Source organism: Castor canadensis, chromosome 10 (genome assembly GCF_047511655.1).
Source record: "Castor canadensis chromosome 10, mCasCan1.hap1v2, whole genome shotgun sequence".
NCBI classification, from domain to species: domain Eukaryota; kingdom Metazoa; phylum Chordata; class Mammalia; order Rodentia; family Castoridae; genus Castor; species Castor canadensis.
This window is the reverse complement of record NC_133395.1, coordinates 128,574,749-128,596,208: the sequence shown is the minus strand read 5'-3', so window position 1 is coordinate 128,596,208 and position 21,460 is coordinate 128,574,749. Positions and strand designations below refer to the sequence as shown.

General features: G+C 39.6%; 1 protein-coding gene across 13 annotated transcripts in view; it reads left to right on the top strand.

Annotated features, from left to right (window-relative positions):
• The window catches only part of Foxp1 (forkhead box P1), a 414,133-nt gene that overhangs the window by 184,261 nt on the left and 208,412 nt on the right, over positions 1–21,460 (top strand). For 11 of the 13 annotated variants that reach the window (XM_074044240.1, XM_074044237.1, XM_074044236.1 and 8 more), the window contains one exon: positions 8,923–9,119. The exons of 1 other annotated variant lie outside the window; for it this stretch is intronic. In XM_074044240.1, the coding sequence (XP_073900341.1) occupies positions 8,934–9,119 (186 nt within the window). In that variant the 5' untranslated portion in view covers positions 8,923–8,933. Of the gene's footprint in view, positions 1–44; positions 196–8,922; positions 9,120–21,460 lie in introns of all 13 variants that reach the window. One more of the 13 variants, XM_074044231.1, reaches the window with a different exon arrangement.

Sequence of the window (21,460 nt, the reverse complement as noted above, 5' to 3'; positions counted from 1 at the left end):
TTCCTTAGTGTAATGATATCTGTGCAGTTGTTTGCTTTTTTCAGAGGGGAGAGAGCTCTCCTGAAAGGCCACTAGCTCAGTAATAGAGCATCAGATGGCCAGAAAATTCTTTGTGGAACAAACAAGGACTTAGAAGGTAGAGGAGAAAAAGTCTAGTACTATGAACAAGGGAAGACAAAGGAAGCACCATCAAAGGTACAGTCTTTGGATTTTGTGTTGTTGTGTGTGTCTTGTGTGTTGTCTGGTATGTAGACTTGTTCTGGTCTTACTTGTTTTGTGAGTGCCCTCTGTCAAGTTTGAGAAGGGAAGGTTGACTTTTAGTGTGTGCTCTGAACAAATCTTTTGTGATATAAATGGGGACATTTGACTGGGAAGAACCTTTATACTGACTATATTATGTATGTTTGAATTTACTAGTATTGTGCTCTCTCTTATAACTCTTACCTGTTTCATTTAAAAATAAGTTTCTGTTTTGTAAAGTAAAGTGTCGCGACTCTTTATTCGGCTTGGTGTGTATGAGGCTCCTGTCCTGTGGACACTGGGAGCCTCAGTAGATAAGATGTGAACGTTAGCCTGTCCTTTGTCATGTTTTGCAAACAGCAGAGTAAACACAGCTCCCATCATCTTTGTTTTTGATTTTTGTTTCTTAAATAATTATTTGTTGCTATTTCTGAATTTGCCTTGTGTTTTAATACTGGACTTGGCCTTCTAGCATTTGCTGTAAATTACAAATTTACAACATTGAGTGGGGGTGAGGGTGGAGGCTGGGGTTCTCTGACCTTCAGAGGCAAATTGTGTCGTATCTCTGTGCAAGCCTCCTGCTCATCAGAGTGACGAACTTTCTTGGGGACAAAATATGTATGTGCATATTGGAATTTTTTAAAGGATAAAATTAAATAATTGTCCCTTTCACACCAAGCAGAAATGCAAGCAACAGAATCCTGATGGTTCACATTCACTGACTTGCTGTGATCCTGTGAGTGTATTATTCTTTGACCACGAGAGCTGTTGGGGAATGGAAGCAAAGAGGAGCTACGTGAAGTGTGTCACGGAACCCACGCTCATTAACTGCTACTCTGTACCTGGCCTTGTGTACATGAAGTTATATAAGATATGGCAATGAAAAAAAAATACTCGGAGTTGGTTGTTGGTCACTGTAGTCCATCAGGCTATTTGTGAGAGTTCATCTATTTGAATGGTCAAATGATTAAAGTTCAGTAGGCTTTGTGAGTTCTCAAACTTAAAATCTCTTTTATTGGGTAAAATGCATTTTAATTAAGCTGCCTGGAACACCTGGCCCGTCATGCCTGACCTTCAGAGGCTTCCTGGTGGCAGAGTGAACAGCCTGCACTGCCTTGGCCTCGCTCGTGTTTGGTCTCTATTTAATTACGTGCGCACGTCTAGCTGGCCATGCTAGGGAGTGGGCATGCGTCTTCCTAGGCACCTCTGTTTCCTAGTGTGTCCTTTCTCACCTCCACAGGTGGGCCCAGAGTTGCTATGATGACAACACTTCCCCTCCTATCTAGGAAAAGAAGATCATCAGTGCTGAAAACCTAAAACTCTTAAGTTAGACACCTGCAGTTTTTGGAAAGGAGGCAGCTTATCACCTGCCCTCATTGGTGTCTCATAAAGGTTGCAGTGTCCAGAAAGCTTGATTAAGACAGGTCAGGAGTGGGGGACATGGGATTTTAGGAATCCTTTTTCCTTGGAAATGTGAACTGTCCTGTTTTCACACTGACAGCCTGGTGGAGAAATCTTAGCTTTTGTTGGGATGATTCTTTTATTACCGCCCTATTCTGCCAACTCTATTCTACGTCATGAATTACAGGGGAAATTAAACATCCTGTTCTCCACCTTGTCCAGACCATTTGCATTTTCCTTGTGTGTGTTCGGTGCTCACCACCATGGGTTGGGTAAGGTTTTTCTGTGGGTGATTATCTTGACTTTTCAATGACTAAGACATTCCTACTTGTATGAAAACTTAAAAGGATTTAATGGCTTAAGTTATTTTCTGACTTTCAGAGCACCATAACAGTTGTACATTTCAATGAATTATAGGAAAAAGAGTGTCTAAAAAGTAGGAATCTCAAGTTGGTGACTAAACAAAAGCCCTTGAGCTCATTTGTTCAAGAGGCCGGATTTTTCAGTAATTTAGCCAAAGCATGGTCAAAAAATTAATAAAAAATTCCACAGTTATGTGTCCAACGAGTACCTGAAGTAAAGTTGGAGATAAAGAATTTGTTTTCTTTTATTCTTATTTAACAACTGGAGGTTGAAAAAGTAGAAAAGGAAATCTGAGTACCATTCCTTCCATTTAATTGATAAATAGAAACTACTTCTAGTTTAAAAAAATTTTTTTATCATATTATTGTTGTACTGGGGGTGCATTGTGACATTTACAAAAGTGGTTACAATGTATCTTAGCTAAATTCACCCCTCCGTCATTCCCCTTTACCCACCCCCCTCCATTTCTAGTTCAGTTGATAAGCACGAACTATTTTCTATTTCTTTTTTTTTTTCCTCATCTGAACTTTAAAGGCAAGAGAGCCAACTGAACTTCAACTAGGGTTCTTTGCTGTGGTAGTAATGACTGCTCTCCCACTGGCCATATCATATCTCTGCCTTTGATCTACCCCCACCCTTCCTGCACTGAACCTTGCGTGTCCAGCATGTTGGAGGGCAGGACAGATGAGTCACCCTTTAGGACACAGATGCTGTGCTTTCTGGTGGGGGCTCCTAAGGTGGATTTGGAGACGCAGCCCATCACTTTATGGTCTCCACCTCTATCACCCAAGACCTGCAGTGATTCCAATTTTGCCCTCTGTGACTAAGTGGCCACAATTGTTTTTGTTTCTTTAAACATGGCTCCAACAATTCCATTACTTCTGAACTTTTTCTTCCAAAGTGCGAGCTGAAATTTCAGATTTTCAAAACATAGATCCAGACATCTATAGTGCATGACGAAGTTGATAATACATAAATCATTTTTAACAACAGGTAATATGCATAATTTATGGTGTTACAGTGCTATCTTTTTGATGCTTATGATGGATAATACTCAGTTTTTGCCCTCATATTACTGCTTTAAATTATACCATGAGAAAATTAATGAGAAAGTAGATTTATGGGTTTCATTTGTTTGTCAATTCGGAAATTAATTGGGTGTTAATTTTAGCCGTCCCTCATCAGACCAGGATTTTAGTATGTGTGCATTACTTTGCATTCATTGTAGCTTCCCTCCCATTTACTGTGGGTCACTAGCTCTGCATACATTAAAATAGCCCTGCGGCTCATTTTCTCGATTACTTTTTGATCTCCCATGCATTAGAAAATTTACGCCTTTCTGTTATAATTATGAAAATTTGGTATTGGAAGATGGTGCCTTCAGATCACAGGCAGCACCCCAACTTGTCTTCTTGCATTTGACTCTTGGGTGGTCTCCCCATGAGATGGGACCAGTGGGGGTGGTGGATAGACAAAAGGCGGTCTCTGTAGGGTTCATTCACAGTTTGGAGGAGTTGTGGTGGATGGGAAAATAATCAGCTGTTGTAACTGTGTGTCTCTAGTTTGATTTTTTTTGGGAGGGGGGTTTATGAGGGTTTGAACTAGAGCATCCACCTTGAACCACTCCACCAGCCCTGTTTTGTGATTTTTTTTTTTTTTTTCTGAGATAGGGCTGGTGTCGAACTGAGATCCTCCTAATCTCTGCCTCTTGAGTAGCTAGGATTACAGGCGTGAGCCACTGTGTCCAGCAGTGTCTTTTATTTTGTTCATCCTCCATCCTTCCCCTTTTATTTCCTTTACTGTTAAGTTCTGCAACCCAGCTTGTGGACAGAGACTGTGTGTCTGTAGCAACTTGAGGCACCTTAGTCTTGCTGTCTCCTTCCACCAGACCTTCCTCTTACTGCTACTTGCTCCTGCAGCATCTTGCCAGGAAAAGTGTGGACAGTTGAAGGGACCCGTGATGTTCCATTCCCACTCTCCTCTAATGAGAGCCTCTGACTTTCACTGGGGACATTCTTTGTTGTTGGATTTCCTGTTGCATGGGAGTAACACCCACAGGAGTTGTAAGAACTAGCTGATATAACATCCCAAGCCACCCCATCACTTGCCTAAAGGAAAGAAACCCATTTAACCACACCTTACTCCTTAGAACGCCTTTGTTTGTCTTGTGTTGCCATGTAAACCCTACGTGTGCATTGTAAGCAAACTTCGTTTGCTCCATGAGACCCAAAAATAAATAAATGCTTTATGATCTTACCTAAGACAGGTTTGTCTTTTTTCTTTTCTTCCTGAATGTTATGCACACAGTTATTGAGGACTTTGGATCTTGGTATAGCATGAGCTGAAGCTAGCCTGACTTCACCCTTAGGCTCTTCCAGTCTACAGCCTGCATGGGGCTGGCTGATGCACTCAGTATTTGTAAAATCACGAAATTCACAGTGTCTTCATTCTTTTCCTCCCCTCCCTCCCTCCATCCTTCCTTTCTTTCTGTCCTTTGAGCTTCTGTTGTCTTTCCAATATGGCATGCCATTTTTCTTCTTTTCTGGAATATGGAAAAGAGAGGATTTTTCGGCCCTTTTAGATTGAGGAGTGGGGGCTGTGTAATCACTGTAATCATTTTCCTGAAAGTGATTTTGCCATTAACTTTTCTTCTTCTCTCCCCATAGAAGTAGAAACATATTTTACAAAACTATGTTTAGTTTAATTTAAACATCCTTTCATGAACAGACCAAGTTCTTTAAGGGCATTTATTCTGCTTCATATAAATAATTGATCAGCCAAGTTAATTTACTTCTGCCTGACTTGGTCAACCTTAATTAACTGCCCTGGAATCAAGACTGAACTTTTTGTTAGCTTAAAATCTTTCACAAGCATGATAACAAGGGCTTTATTTTCCCTAAATTTTCAGCATCAACACTGTAACCAAGGAAATAATCATCATAATAAAGTTCTGCTTTAATTTACTATAAATACATTGGCCTGGACATTATGAATTTTCCAGAATACTTCCAGAGAGCCGTTCTGTTGGCAACGACAATAAATAAGCATGTGAAACTCGGTTTTAATTCTTTTCTACAAGTCCCTCCAGCACAAAAATCGATCCTTTGAATTCAGTAGCTCTTGTAATGTTCCCAAGCAAGATGAGAAAGAAGTAGGCCATTTCAACTTCCTTAAGCTTTTGCATATCTTTGTATTTGCAGCACCAGCCTTTGGAGGATGGTGTTGAGTGAATCCTGTGATCAACAGTCACCACTCATTTGGAGGGCACGTAAGGGAAGGCAGAGGAAAGCTTGTCCTTGTTTTTGGAGAACAGACTGGTTAGTGGGTATCATATGGCTGTGCCCTCTTAGTGCCATGCTGTCATTTCAAGCACTTCAATCTTGGTCTTAATTTATCAGGGAACAAGATGGGTCTTTGGATATGGGGAATCCCAGTGGGAAACAGAGGTGCTGAACCTGAGTGCCTAGGACAAGCTTCCCTGAGAAGAGAGGATGCAGCACTCTGTAGAGAAGACAGATGCTTCTCCTGGCTATTGGTCTGCTCTCAGTGGACTCTAACAGTGTAAAACTCAATAGAGAAAGACACAGCCAGTTGTTTCCTCAAGAGTGCTGGTGCTTTCCATCCTTTGTTCACCTGCCACCGGTGTTGCTGTGCTTTCTGGAAGTTACTTAGTTTTCTTTTTACTGATTTAGTCATTCGCCGCTTAGCCAAAGACTTTTTGAACTGGAAAGTCATTTATTGAGTGAATTTATTGGACAAGTCCATGTCTGAAACGGAGAATAGTTATGGTGGCATCTATACCCTAATTGATTGAGCTTGAATTTCTTGTCTGTAAAATGGGATTACCTTTACTGGCCTCATCTCCCTCCTTTGGCCTTTGTTAGTAGAGTTCAAGAAATATATCAGAGGGTCTTTACATCCAGAAATGAAAACTTATTAAATGACTTGGGGTGTGTGATAGAAGTCCCAGACACTGTTTAAAATGTTTTTACACATTGACACTCTGCATTTTTCACCTGTGTTTTTTCAAACAGCTGTTTTCTCCTGATTGGTGTGAGAGATTATGGGAAATTTAAAATCTTCCCACCTAAATACTATTGTTAACACTTGACTAATTAAGGACATTCTGAGACCAAAATAATCCTTTATGCAATTTTGGTCACAAAGCCTGCACTCTCACAAACCTGATTCACAAGCTGAGCTGCTTGGCTCCATGCCTGCCAAACTTTCACCAGAGGACTTGACAGTCTTCTTTGGAACTGCGTGGAGCTAAACAGAGCCTTCTCGTGGAACTGTGCACGGGACATTGTTCTTCCTCCATCCACCAGGATGGTGTCAAACCCAGGAAGCAAAAGCAGTGCCATCTCTTACTCACCTGCTCTCAGGTCTGAGATCCCTGTGGTCACATGTTCTGGAGGTAGCATTCTTTCTGCACTGCTGTGCCACCAAGGCAGAATAGATGTCCCCACTCTGAGGCAGGTGTAGAGTTCACGTATGGCATTGGTTTTGTCTGTTGAGCGTCCAGGCACCAACATGGATAGACTCCAAAAGATGAAAAATAAGTCTGTTTTATTAGGTATGCTTGCAACATGAGTAATAATTAAATGGGTTTCCTTTCTAACTGCCCTGATACAATTCTCTTTTAAGTCTAAACGCTGTATAAATGGGCAAATGTATGCAAGAGATACTGAAACACTGGGGGGAAATACCTAGGTTTCACAAACTGATACCTTTTTGGGAGATGAACAGGATATTTTCTTGTAGCATACCTTGAGGTCTTTTCTTTTTGTTTTTTGTTTTTTGATGGATTCTTTACTCTCTGACCAGTAAGGATATGAATGTGTCTGATCTAAAGAGTCGAGTGAATCAGCTGCTGTTTCTGAATTCATTCCCACCTGTTAACAAAAAATGCCATTCTTACTCTGCTTCAGAATTGGATTAAGTTAAGAAAATATGTCTTTGGGTTTGTGAAGTCTGTGTTCAAGTTGCATCATACTATATACTGAAAGGAAATGAAGAAAGATGTGATTTTTTTTCCCCTTTGATTCTTCCATTTGGGATTTGTGCAAGTCTGCAGAAAACAGACTTAAGCTAGTTTTTAACAAAAAGGGCAACCTCCTGTAAAGATACCAGTGTTTAAATTTTTCTGTTGACACATATTTCATGTTAGGAGCAGAAATATGTAGCATTCATTGTATGTCCGTCTGTCTATGATTGGAACAAATTTGTATAAAGAGTTCTTGTCCTTTTATCTAGGATTGGTATTTCACATTAAAGTCTTAATTATTCAGGCATTTCTGAGCTTTGATGTTTGAACTGTCAGCTTCCTTTAGTGACTCTTGTTTTTCCTTTCCAAGTCCCAGTCTGTGAACTTGGACTGTGACCCTGCCATTTCTATTGTTTTGCTCCCACTGCACCTTAACCTTAAGTACACATGCGCTGTTTAAAAGCTTGGCCATCACAGTAGCCTGGTTCAGGTCCTGACTCCACCATGGCCAGTGAACAAATTAAAACCGCTCCCTTGGAGCCTTGGTTTTCTGATCTGCAGATGGGAGCTGCAATCATCATTAGAACTAAGAGGATGCATGCAAGTCGCCTGTGTTCCGGTGGGCGCGACAGTGGGATCCATCCTTAGTAGCAGTTGATATCAACACATATTATCTGTCTTGTGTCGTATGTGCGCACCTTAATTGAGCCAAGAGCTAAATTGGCTCCCTGGGATAATGGCCTTGTGCCCAGAGAGTAACAAGAATGAATAGTGTGTGGTACCACTCTGCTGTAATCCCAGCATCTGGGAGGCTGAGGCAGAAAGATCGTAAGTTCAAGGCCAGCTTGGACTACTTAGGAGGACCCTGTCTCAGACAGACAGACAGACACATACCACACACACACACACACACACACACACACACACACAAATGAAATAACATAGATATTCTCTGTTCTTTGTGTGCTTATATATTTTTTTTCTTGTAGACATTTAGTTCTTTTTCCCTCCATGCTGCGGATTGAGCCCAGGGCCTTCCGTGTGTTGGGCAAAACACTGCCTCTTAAGCTATGTACCCGGCCCACCATTTAGTATTTTAAAATTCAGGCCTTTTCTTAAGTCTGCCTGTGCAAGATTTTTCTCCAGAATGAGGCGTAATAGCATCGCCCAGAATGTTCAGGCCTTCTACCACAGGAGAGATCAGTGACCCTTCACAGGAAACACCCAGCTTCGAATGGGGGTTCTCAGGACAGTTTTTACCTATTAAACAAAGATCGTATTCTGATTTTGTTTTAGCTTCAGAAAAATGGAAACTTTTTCTTTTCCCTTCTCGCTTTGTACAAGTGGCCTATCTTACTGGAGTGGCCAATTTTGAGGTATTTCAATACCTGAATGACTTCAAGGAGTCTTAAGTCCTTAAAACGCTTTTGGTATTTGACTGTGAGGTTTTCTAGCACAAACTACCTTAGGGGGTCTCCTGGAAATGTTTGTCATCTCTTGGTAGGCTGAGGTTGGAGACTAGTTCTTCTCTAAGAGCCTAGTGTCACCGTGCAGTACCCGTACACATTAAAATTTAATGTTGCCTCCCACAGGGTGTTGGCTGACTGTGTTTTGAGCATAACATCCAGATGTAAATCAGAGAAATTAGTACGAAATTCCAGGCTTCCACAAACATATTTACTTCTCCTAAGGGGAAAGGGTAACACGTTTAAAGCAATACTGAAACTTGTGTTGGGACCGACATTTCCCTATTCCTACACTAGGGGACTGTTGCACACAGGGAGGAATCAGAGTGAAAGAAAATGACAACTGTGGAGAAAGTTAGGGAACATTTAAAGCAGACCCCCTTATTCCTTGTGAACAACAACTGTTTTAACAGCTGCTTTTTTTCCTCTTCTTCCCTCCACCCCTCCCGAAAACCCTTATATCAGGTTTTTGAGTCATGATGCAAGAATCTGGGACTGAGACAAAAAGTAACGGGTCAGCCATCCAGAATGGGTCGAGCAGCGGCAACCACCTGCTAGAGTGTGGCACTCTTCGGGAGGCGAGGTCCAACGGGGAGGCGCCGGCCGTGGACTTGGGCGCTGCTGACCTCACCCACGTGCAGCAGCAGCAGCAGCAGCAGCAGGTACAGGCCTGGGAGGTAGACAGTGGGTGCGAATTTCACCACATACTTTTACACTCAATCACTGACCCTGTTTTGTGCACACCTGTCTTGAGTAGTGGGAAGCAGCATCTTAGCCACTTGTCCTTCTGGGGTCACAGTGGCTGTCTTTAGAGACAAATTTCAAAACCTTGGGAAATGGAAGTCTTGAAAAGCCCTTCTTAGGAGTGGTTGTTGAGATGTAAGGTTGAGTGGATTTTGGATCACTCCTTCCTAGCCTGTAATGTGTCACCTACCGTTTTCAGGTTTTGAATAAAATTACTTTTTGGAGAAATGGTTCCTAATGTGTTATTTAAGTAACAATGAAATAAAATACCACTTAAAAAAAAAAGAGCCTTATGAAGAAAGAGTCAGAGATGAGAGAGAAGAGAGAGAAATGAGGGTGGCAAGTGAGACTAAATGAGCAGGGAGAATTGAAGGAAATAGAAATATAGCCAGAATTACTTGGTTCAATAACTAGCTTGTGTTTATAACACAGGCATCAGTTTGGGAAATTACTTTATCCTACCTGTAGGAATTATGGAGTAAGATATTGGGTATTTACATGTATTTCTTGTAGTCCTATGGAAGATTGTATATGACTAAATCTTTCTGGTGTTTTAATTTGTCTCCTACTGGTGCTTCTTAAAAATGCCCATAAGTTGGGACATTCTCATTCCTGTTGTACTCTTCCAGGTATTGTAAGTAGTTACCTGTGAGTGGCTGATAAAATATTTCCAAATCGTAAAGGTGACCCAAGACATTGTGTTGTGTTGGCGAAGTGCTGACAACAATTCAAGTGTAAATAGCATTTTCTTGAAAGTTGGCTTTGGCTTCCCAGACTCTGTTGGAATCAGGAAATATTTTTGTTACTGAAAATGAATGGTGGTCATTGCAGTTTTGTCCTTGATTTATGTATTTAGTTCATAGTTATGGTGCCATTTAGAATCAGGTGAATAAAAATCAAAAGAATGAAGTATATTCAGGCTGTTTTGAAAGATACAGAAATTGTTGGGGGATAAGATAAGAGAAAGATAAACTATCTCTCAAATGAATTTCTTGGACTATATCAGAGAAACTAAGGAAAATCCTTCTTATGGTAGGCATGTAGTTTTAGACTGCCTCTAACACATGTTTCATGTTCTCTTTGCTAAGAGATTTTTAAAATATGAGGAGTCATTAGATTGTGAGTCCATTCCAAGTTGGTAGAACCAACATGAGACTAAAGCCTGTTGGGAGAAAATGTAAGAAAGAGAAAGCCAGAGAAACTAACAGATAAGCCAAGGTTTAATGCAGAGGGCATCCTATGAGTGACTTGGTCTCTCACTGTCACCCCCAACCATTGGTACCTGCACCTCAGGCATCACATTAGCTGGAATTTACATTGCTTGGTACGTATTAATTTTATGTATTTAAGTGATTGCCAATGGCCAAATTCTAACCAAGTTGTTAGCAAGTCCTAGCAGTAAATAGTAGAAGGGTATTTGTACTAACATACATTTATGATATTCTTAGCTATTTATGGTTATATAAATAGCTGGTATTTTTACGGTACCATTTTCTATGCCATTACAAGACAAAGATCAAAATCAATTATTTCTTTATGGAGCAGTTGAGGTGGGGTTATTGACTTTTATGTTATGAATCCCAAGTAATTAGTATTTTGACTATATTAATTAAATTGAACTGACCATCTTTTGAATTTTGTCTGATGAAATGGCAGAACATTCAGGGTACCAAAGTAGTTGGCTAGCCAATGAACTTTATATACACTGAGTACCACAGCATATGCACAAAACACCGTATCTGCAGTAACAAATTGATGTATTAAGAAAGTTATAAATGTACATTTCAATAGCATCTTCCTTAAAAATTAGCAGTAGCAGAATTAGTTATCTATATCTTTCTTTGTTTTACCTGGGCTGTGACTACTTTGGAAAATTTGTTGTTATGGATTATTGCTATAAAGTTCAAGAAATTGATTTTGATCATACTTTGAAACTTTTAAGAAATTTTTGGGCAATTTTATTTTTTGTTTGCCATTGGTATGTTTTGGGGGTAAAGAAAAACAGTTGGGTGCATCATTGTAGCTAAAACCTCACTTTTTGCGCTTTGCTGGCCTCTTTAGGCCTTTTAAAATAAAATATTAAGCTGTTTGACTTCCTTATATCAGATGAGGCTCTTAACAGGTTGTTGGGGCAAAAAGGAATATCTGTAGGGGCAATAAGGAAAACTATCTGAATGCAAGTATTGCACGGGACTAGTATTCTTAGATTCTTCATCCAGATTGAGGAGTTCAGCAATTAAACAGTTTAGAGAACTGTGAGTGCCATGGCTGGAATTGGGTTGTTTTTGTCATTTTTATGCTACAGGTTTTTTACTTGAAGTGAGAATACCAGCAGTGAGAAAATCACAGCCATGCTGAATTCATTACTGCGGTAGTCACACAAAACCACGGATAAAATTTCAATAACTGCAGGCCACAGTTGAGTAAACAGTTGCACTGAAATTTAATTCCTGTTGACTTTTCCCCCATTCCTCGCCAGGGGCACATTCTGATTCCATAGTACAAAGACAACAGGGGTTACAGCTTTGATTAATGTAGGACAGTGGAAGAGAATTAGAACTGTAAAATATGTTAGAAGTCCCCAGAACACAAAGATATGGCTTTAAAAGGGCCTGGTATAAAAATGAGTTAATTATGCTGTGAGTTAAACTCAACGATAGAGGATTTTCCAGTTGCCCTAGTACCACTGATGAGATAGGGAGAGTTTAAAATAAATAAATGCAAACCTTTCCATGTTTGCTTCCTACGCCAACACTGATTACAAATTATAGCAAGTGCCCTTTGTAGAAAGTAGGGCTCTGACAAAGAGTCACTTCACTGTGGAACAGTGACTTCCGTACTGGGTTTGGTTTATAGGTTTGCTGTGCTGGATCCCAAACAGAATTTGTTTGAACAAATCGTCTAGTTGACAACCTGGAGAAATGGGAGGAATCAAGCTTTTCCATCTTCTCTTCTGAAAAATCAGAATATCTGGTGACCTTGGGCTACTAGTCCCTCAAGGGCAGCAGTTGTGTTCAGATGAATCACTGCTGAAGACAGGGAGCCCACAGCCTCCAGTTCACTGTAGTTCCCACCCAGCAGAGGGCTTCTGTGCCCTGTAGGTAGCGGAGCTGGTGGTTCTGGTTTGGAAAATGCACTCATCACTCAGAAGCCATGAGCCAAAGAGAGGTGCTGCTATTAGCTGGAGGAGCCTGCCAGAAATGCCTTCCTTCCTCAAAACGAACTGTGTTAGCTCTATAATGTTTCACCTCTATTTCTATCCAGGCCATGATACTATTATAACAATAGTTTTCTAATAATGTAATTTGATAGAGGCTGAACAGTTTCTTTTAGCCATTGAGTAATTCTTTACCCAAGATCATAACTGCTTTTTATTACGTCTGCCCCATCTCTATGTCTGTAAAAGTATTGGAGACACACAGCTCCATTCTGAATCTCAGCAATTACTAAAGTATTTTTTTCCTTAAAGAAAGGATTTTAAAATGTCCAGAGCAATTTCATAAACTGTGTAGATTAATGTGTTTTAAAAGTCTTGTATTTTAGAAAGCAGAATTTTATTTCCATATTGCTGCAAATGAGTGCTTTTTCAGATAAGCATATTACATAGAGCATAATGTTTAGAAGTTTCTCTGTATACAGCATATGCTGTCAGGTCAATTAACAGAATGCATACTAGAAAATGTTTATTCAATAAAAATGAATAGCTGTTAAATAAAACAGCTATTTCTTAACAACATTCTATTTAATGATGGGATTTTTTTCTGTTTTTTAATTTTTTTTTTTAAAAAAAAAACTGCCACCTGGCAGTTTTATTGTTCGCAAGTCAGCACAAGGAGAACTTTGGTTGCTGTGATTTAGAGGTGTGCCTATCATTTTATATGAGGAGAGTGTTTTCAAGGGAATCTGTGAAAAAGACGTTAAAAAAAGATAAGCTGCATTTGGAATTTGGACACTTGTTATTTAGAAAGTGTAAGTAGATGAAGTATTTACTTCACATAGCTTCTATGACATTTGGATTAAAACGTTGGGCCTTTGTGTCTTAAAGAGAGAGTGCCTGTTTCAAGTTAATAATGTAAACAAAAGGAAGAAAATACTCAGGAATCAACAAGGAGCTAAGAGAAGTAGAAAGGAAGGGGAGCTGCTCTTGAGAAATAATGAGAGGAACAAGGAGGATCCAGTGGGGAGATTTTGTCAGTGAGCTATTGAAGGAGGCAAAATATTAATCGTTACATAGGACCCTAGAAGGTCGGAGAAAACAGGATGCACGCTGTAGGACTGAGGAAAAGAATACAGTTACGTTCATTTAAGGGGTGTGCTGTAAGTTTAGGACTAGAACAACCTGGAGTCATGTATGCATATCCAAAGGAATTGCACTTGGCTCTCTGTCTTCATGGGTTCCACATCCATAATTCAACCAATGGTAGATCTGAAATTTTTAGAAAAAGCTTGTATCTGTAGTGAACGTGTACAGACTTATCTCCTTGCCCTTTTTGCCTCTCCCACCACCTTTTTTGGCAGTACTGAGGTTTGAATTAAGGGCCTCTCACTGGCTAAGCAAGCTCTCTATCATTTGACTACTCCTCCAGTCCTTTTTTATGCTGGGTATTTTCAAGATAGGGTCTTGGGAACTATTTGCCTGGGCTGACTTCGAACCACGATCCTCCTAATCTCTGACTCCTGTGTAGCTAGGATTAAAGGCGAGAGCCACTTGGCTTGCCCTTATTCCCTAAATAACATAGTATAACAACTGTTTATACAGCATGTGTTTTGTATTAGGAATCATAAGTAAACTAGAAATTTAAAGTGGACAGGAGGTTATGATTTGGGTCTATATAAATATTGTATCATATCATATTAGGGACCCAGACATACCTGGGTTTTGATATCCTCAGAGAGTCATGAAACCAATTTCCCATGGATCTGAATGATTTAAAAGAGACCAACATGTCAGAATTTAAGGGGAAGGCAGAGCTTCTTTTTTGTTTTAGCACAAATAAGTTTATAAACAAAATTTTTTCTCTTCACTTCTAAAATGCAGCATGGAACCCTCCATTCACTGTTGTTTGTGGAATTACTGATGGGAAGAGTAATGCTGTCATATAAACTTTTACAGCTTTTTAGCTGCCTCTGTGAAAAGCAATGCCTGCAAGAAAGACCTGTGAGCATCTGAACTAGCAGTAAGTGCCTTTGTATAAAAGGCACCATCCCTTTGCTTCTCATTCTTACCCAACTTCCATTAGGGGACCACATTGAAATCCCAGGGGTCATCTGTGACCTTGTTGCCTTGCAAAGAGTATCCCAGGTGATGTGGTGCAGGGCCGTGGGTGCCAATATGGGGTACTAGTACCAGGTTAACTTTACCATTACACCACTTTTCTTTGGAAAAGGTTTCTTATGAACTTGGTTCAACTTTTGCACTCTGGTGGTCTTCCCATTGTAGCTGTCAGGGATAAAACTGTATCTCTCAGGTGATAAAAGCAAGTCTCTTTGATGCTGTTGGCAGGAAAAAAGATGATCAGTACTTCTGTGTCCTAGATGAGAAGCTTCCAGAAAAGGGGTGTAGAAAAAGGTATTATTAGTATTTATTGAGTGTCCTGTTAGGACCAAGTATAATAGGTGATAGCACCTTCCTTAACTGACAGTTGAACACTCAGCTGTGATTTTAAAGGAATTGTTCTGCTGAGATAGACTTTTATTGACAACATTGCAGAGTTGAAATTATACAGAAAATATTGATGCTCAAAAATATTTGGTAGGAGTCAGTGGCACTGCAATATCGGTGATAACCATACCAGACACATAGAAGCAAAGAAGAGACAGGAATTCAGATAATGCTGATAAATGAGGAAAAAGCAGCCACAATAATAACAGACCCCCATTTTTTCTTAATTTCTTTGGTGGCTATTTCTGGGAAAACCATATTTCATCCTGAGTGCTAAATTTAGTTCTTTACTCTGTTAATTTAGACCTGTCTTCCATCAAAATATTGTTTTCGAAAATTTATGTGACTTGTGATAGGAGAGCCTTGTATGAAATTCTTTTAAATTTTGATTACTAAACAGTGTGTGTCAATAATCTCTCCATTGAAAAACAAAATGGCACAAGAAGCAAGAAAAAAAAAAGGTGTGTGGGGGGGCGATAGGGCATACAGAAAGCATGGTTACACAACCCAGACGCCACATCTCATTATGGGTGAAGAGTCCCCTCTTGACTTCAAGAGAAAGCTTTACTACTTTGAGAAGGTAATTTTAAGCTCTGACCTGTGAGCTAATAAAAATAATAATAAAAACCCTCCCTATCTCTTGTCTAATCAAAAATCTCTCTTTGAACTCTCAGGAGATATGACTTTAATGGTAATTTGTTGACAGATTACCGTCAGAGATTGCTAAGAGTTTGTTTTGCAAAAGTGGCAGGCTCCTATCTGTTCTCTGAAGGCAGGGAACCCACTTGGCTGTTTTGCAACTGCTTGGTTTATTGACAACTAGAGCTGAGCAGGCAGAATTGGAATGTTTGTATAATGTAAACCTATAGCCCGCCTGATGGAGTCTAGTGTACTTTTAGGTAGTGCATAGATTACTTGATAAAAAGGGTTACAAGGTGACTGCTTGTATGACAAAGAAGAATAGCAATATAAATGCAAGTGGGTCCATGGAGCCACAAGAAGGAAGTTGATGTAGAGAATTGGAGTCCCTGTTAGAAAGTCTCTTTTCATCACTTTGTCTTTGAACTCAAACCTATTGTAATTATCAAGTGTCACTTGTAACATTCCGAAGACCCTTTGCTAAACACTGTGTTTGATTCAGTTCATGGAAATACAACCACATGTTCCCTCTCTCTCACAGGAAAAATGTGATGAAGAGAATTTCCCATACTGGCCTCCTTGCAGCTTTGTTCCAAGTGTTGCACATTTATTGTACAGGTAGTACAGGTTGAGCATCCTAATCTGAAAATCCAAAATGGCTTGGGGCTATTGGGGATTTGGGATTTTTGGTTTAGGGATACTCAACCAATAAAAGTTTATGCAAGCTGAGTATTGGTGGCTCACGCCTATAATCCTACCTACTCAGGAGGCAGAGATCAGGAGAATCATGGTTTGAAGCCAGCCCAAGCACACAGTTTGCAAGACCCTATCTTGGAAATATGCAACACAAAAAAGTACTGGTGGAGTGGCTAAAGCAGGACGAGTATCTTCCTAGGAAGTGTGAGGCCCTGAGTTCAAACTCTGGTACCATCAAAAAACAACAGAGAAGTTTGTGCAGCTATTCCAAAGTCTGAACATTTGTGCCAAGGACTGCTCAACCTGTGTTAACTGTTTCTTAGCTTTGGCTTCAAGAATTTCATTTGTTTGTGGATTCTTTGATTTGCCATGTATTGCATAGCCCTGTGTGGAAGGATGTGTGGGGATGAACTGGTGTGCACAGCATTGGGAAGGCATGGGACACTGGTTGTATTTGTTTGACAAGAGTCTGGAGAGTAGCTTTGGCAGAAACCAGGAGCTGTTAGAAGGCCTGGGTGTGGTGCTTGTGAGAGGCCTGGGTCATTCTAAAATTGCCAAGGCTTCTAATTAGGGAAGAAGAGGCAGGCTAGGAGAGGTAGACTGAAAGTAAATGAGAAGTTTGGACCTGGTCTGGCTGAAAGGGAAGGAATCCCCAAGAGATTAGTAGTCCAGGCAAGGGTGTTAACAAATGGGCCACTAACCTTGGCCTCACTTAAGTGAGGGTATCCTGTTGTGGTCTCTCACCACCGCCACCACCACCACCACACCACCACCTTGCTCCTTAAACTCCTCTTTATGTGAATCTCTTTAGTCAACTCTGAGTCCCAGCAAGGCAGTTAGTCTTTGTACCCTTGAAATGCTAAGCATGCAGCAGAACTTCCTGACATTGAACATTCAATCCACAGACTGTGAGTGGAGCAGGAAGAGAAAATAAAGCAGGATAAAAAAGATTGTTGAAGGGAATGCTGGAGGACTACCCGGAGTGTTTGAAGGATAAGATGTGAAAACACCAGTGAATGAGTTGGTGAATGGTGATTCAGGATTTCTCACCTGAGTGGATGGCAAAATGGTGGTACCATGGAACAAAGAGAGGGAGTTTCTTTTCTTACCTGCCACTGTCGGGTCATTGTGGTGTGATAAAGAAAGCACATGCATAGCTAGTGAAAAATGATGGACTTAATATGAAAAACTCCTTTTTAGTAAGATTTTCATAAAAATGTACCCTCTTGTACACACCTGTAATCCCAGCTGAAGTTGAGGCAGGAGGACTCAAAGTTTTAGGCCAGCCTGGACTACAGAATGAAACCCTGCCTCAACAACAACAAAATATCCTCATATATGACTAAAAGTCACGATTTTGATTGTAAATGTTTATTTGGATTAAAATGATCAGATACTTTCCCTTTAGCCTTGGCCAGTTACTAATGAGTGTATCTTTCAGAGTCACATGGGAAGTGCTGATAAACTATTGATCACGGAATGGGCTTATCTCTTTTAGAGAGCAAAACTAACGAAGTTAGATCTTTGATAAAGTCTTTGTTCCATATTGACACAAGCTTCTTAGAATGAATTTGTTTTTAGGGTGGCAAAGAGGGGGGTGTCTGTTGTGGTTCTTTTGTTGAAAAATACAATGTGTAATTATTAAACAGCTGGTGCTATTGGCGAACTCATTTACAAGGTATTGATCAAACTGCCCAGGGATGTGAGTCTCCTTTGTTTAAGCTGAGTGGACACAGGTCTGTTCTTCTCTTTAATCCTTCTAACTGGACGTTTTTCAGTATCTTCTCCATAAACCAATAGTACAAATAGCAACTATGCATAACATAGGATTTTTTTTCTAGATAACCCTAGCTTTTTCCTTGAATAAGCTATTTTATCTGTATTGTTAGACTGCTACTTTTTGGCTGTACCGAAAATGAGAGGAACTTCTTTGACACAGCTTCATCCTCAGCAAAGTTTCATAGACTACTACTTTTTCCACCATTTTTCATCCACACAACCACACGTTGAGTTGACAGTATCCTGTCATGGCCACTTACCAGCTGGTTTGACATTTATGCTTTTATCACTGTCCCTTATCTTGTCCCCAACTTCTACCTCTCCACATTGAAGGGAAGGTGACATGATGTCTTTTTAGTCATTCAAATCCAATAACTTTTAATCTGAAGGTTAAGTAGTGAGATATAAACTAAGAGATGATAATATCAATTTTATGTTCACTGAAGGGCACAATATACCTCTTTCTAGTAGAGGGAAAATTGCGCGTAAAATGTCTTTTGCTTTTCAACAGCAGAGTCGTGCGTCTCAGAGACAAGGGAAGAAAGAAAATTTTTAATAAAGTAAGATGGGGCATCCTGAAGCAGGACAAGTGATTATAATTCATGATTATAATTACAATATATTAATTTTTCAAGGCTATGTGGTACAAAGTAGTTCTCTTTTTATAGCCTCTTGTATTGACTCTTGTTATCCTCTCCACGAACTCAACAACCTTTTACAAGGTTAAAGACGGGGAGGGAATGACACAATGCTCATTCTTTCCCGACTATTTTGGTCCTAATGTGTATGATAAATAATAGCGTGATTATATTGCTTACCTTCCCTCATTTTTTTCCTTCTTCCTGGTGATATTTCCATTTCAACTCAATAGGAATTCAACATCCAAAAGCACTAAGTGCAAATGCCTTTACCTGGTGCATTTTTATTATGATATTCTGATTATCTCATCAGATTTATATTTGTCTTAGGAACACAAAGTTTTATGCTATGTATTATATGTATATATCCTGTATACCTACCTGTAGACTTACTGCATCATTAATGTCTATATGGGAAAGCAGACTGCCTGTGCTGAGTATGCCATATTCACAATTATCATTGTCAAGATCATATTCTGTAATGGAGTGATTCACAATTATAATTGTCAAGATTGCATTCCGGCAATCATTTTCCACTTGTCTCAGCTGTTTGTTCAGTACTGACGTTGGGTAGGTACTGTGTACAAGACACTGGATAAACCTGCAGACTAGACCAGAATCATCAAACTATGTTCCTCAGGCCAAATCTGGCCTGCATTGAGTATTTTAAGTATGAGTTATTGAGACACAGCTTCACCACTTGCTTGCTGTTCCTTGTCTGAGGCTGTTCTCATGCTAGGACAGCCAGCCAGGTGAGTTTGTTGCAACAGATCATATGGCCACAACCCTTAAAATGCGTCTCATTTGGCCCTTTTGAAATAGTTAAGGGATTAATGAATGGTAGATGTGGCAAAATTTGCCTTCAGGAGCTTCCTACTGTTTCTTTGTCATGACAGAATGAGTGTTTCTCATTCTATAATTATCCATGTCATACTTATATGCATACATACACACACTATATAAAATTTAAAGACTTTGGTTCACAATTTCTAGTATGACAATGACCTGAATCATATCTCCATTGTTTCTTTCTAATCATTTCACTGATGGTATCTTAGAAATGAGGAGTTTTGATATCTTGGTGGTTAACGGAATCATTAGCCAGCCTACCAAGGAACACAGAATTGCAAGACACCCAAGGAGCAAATTTCCTTGGCCCTGGCTACCTTACCTAAGAAAATAAATATAAATGTATGACATATCTTCTGTTCATAGTCTCACAGCTAGAAAATACAAAGAAATACCATCCAGAATGTCCCCCTAATATTCAAAGAATTCTAACCTAATCAAGGAGCAAGAAGATATAAACATATGCATTAAATGCCAATAATAATTTTAAAGTACATGAAGGGAAACTAAAGAATATATGCACATGGCTAATCAGTTGTTTAGATGAGCAATGTAGGCAAGAAATAGTAACTCGGAGGGGGAGTTTTGGATCTATACTGGTGGAATTTCTTGGTGAAATTTCTTGGTGGAATTGGAAAACATAACTCAGTATGTGAACATCTGCTGGTTTAAGTTAAGCCTTTCAGTCAGGAGATAATGGATGGGAGGTACATGGATGAGCTATATGGCTTTGACTTATGACCTTGATATTATGTGCCCAAGAGATACGTCTCTGACACTTTTAATTTTGAGATAAGCAAGGTTGGATTTGTACAGTGAACAACTGGAGGCATGTGGTGAGTCGAAGTCTCTGTATGATGGACAGTAGCATCTGAGCTTACTGGTCTGCAGGAAATGGTCTGGGGTCTCTCTGTTTACACAGGCCACTGCCTGAGTGTACGATTTCCAGAGATTAGTTGAGGGCTGACAAGTCTGCTTATTTGGTTTGTGGTGTCCATATTTCATATACTTTAATATTGAGTTTTAGATAATTTACCTCTATTCAGCATGTAGCTAGAATAATCGAAACCATAGTGCCTAATATAAAGAGTGGTAAATCTGAAGACATTTGCTCAATCCCGTTATTTGTGAACTGACAGAATTTCCAGGGAGATGGCATTGACCTTGTTTTTATTTCCTTCCTTCCGAGGTCTTTCTCCTTTCCTTTCTTACTTACTTGATTCTGTTTTTCAACTTGTTGTCACATATAAATGATTATATCTCATAATTAATGAAAATTTGCTTGTTTCTCTGGCATAGGCTGTATCTTTAATACTGTGATTCTTAAATTTTGTAAGCTTATGGTCCTTTCTGTATGAATTTCAAGAAACTCAAATAACTTTTGTTTTGAAAAGTTTAGGTGTTTGTATTTGCCAACATAATTTTGTAATTAAAATTTCCTATACAACTCATCTTATACACACACCCCAAAACATACGGTCTACACTATATGTAAGTTAGGTATGTAAACTGGTTCAGTATTTTGACAGATGTTTCTAGACTTTTCTATGATTAATTGATGTTAAGTACATTGTCACCTATCTTTAATTTGGAGATTTCCTCTTTTTTTGTTGTTGTTGTTCTAACGTATCCCTGGAATTATTTCTCAGATATTGTAAATGTAGTACTGGTCAATGTTAGCTCTGAAGAAAACTCTGGAAAGTAAGGTCATGTCCAGCAGTCTGTGGGAAGACTACATTTACATCTATTCAGATGGAAAGGCTCTTGAACTCTCCTCACTGTGGAACCTATAAGCTTAGCTAGAAAATCTAGCTTATAGACCTTAAAAAATCAGCAAAGATGATAATACATGATACACCCCCCACCTTGTGATAAGGGTGTGAGTTTGTGAAGGCCCAGCCAGTTTGACCTTGGTCATCAAGAGGCTTCACACAGCCATGCCCTTTGGTTCAGGGATTCACTTACTCAGAGGCTGACTGCTGTCCCCAGTGGTTCT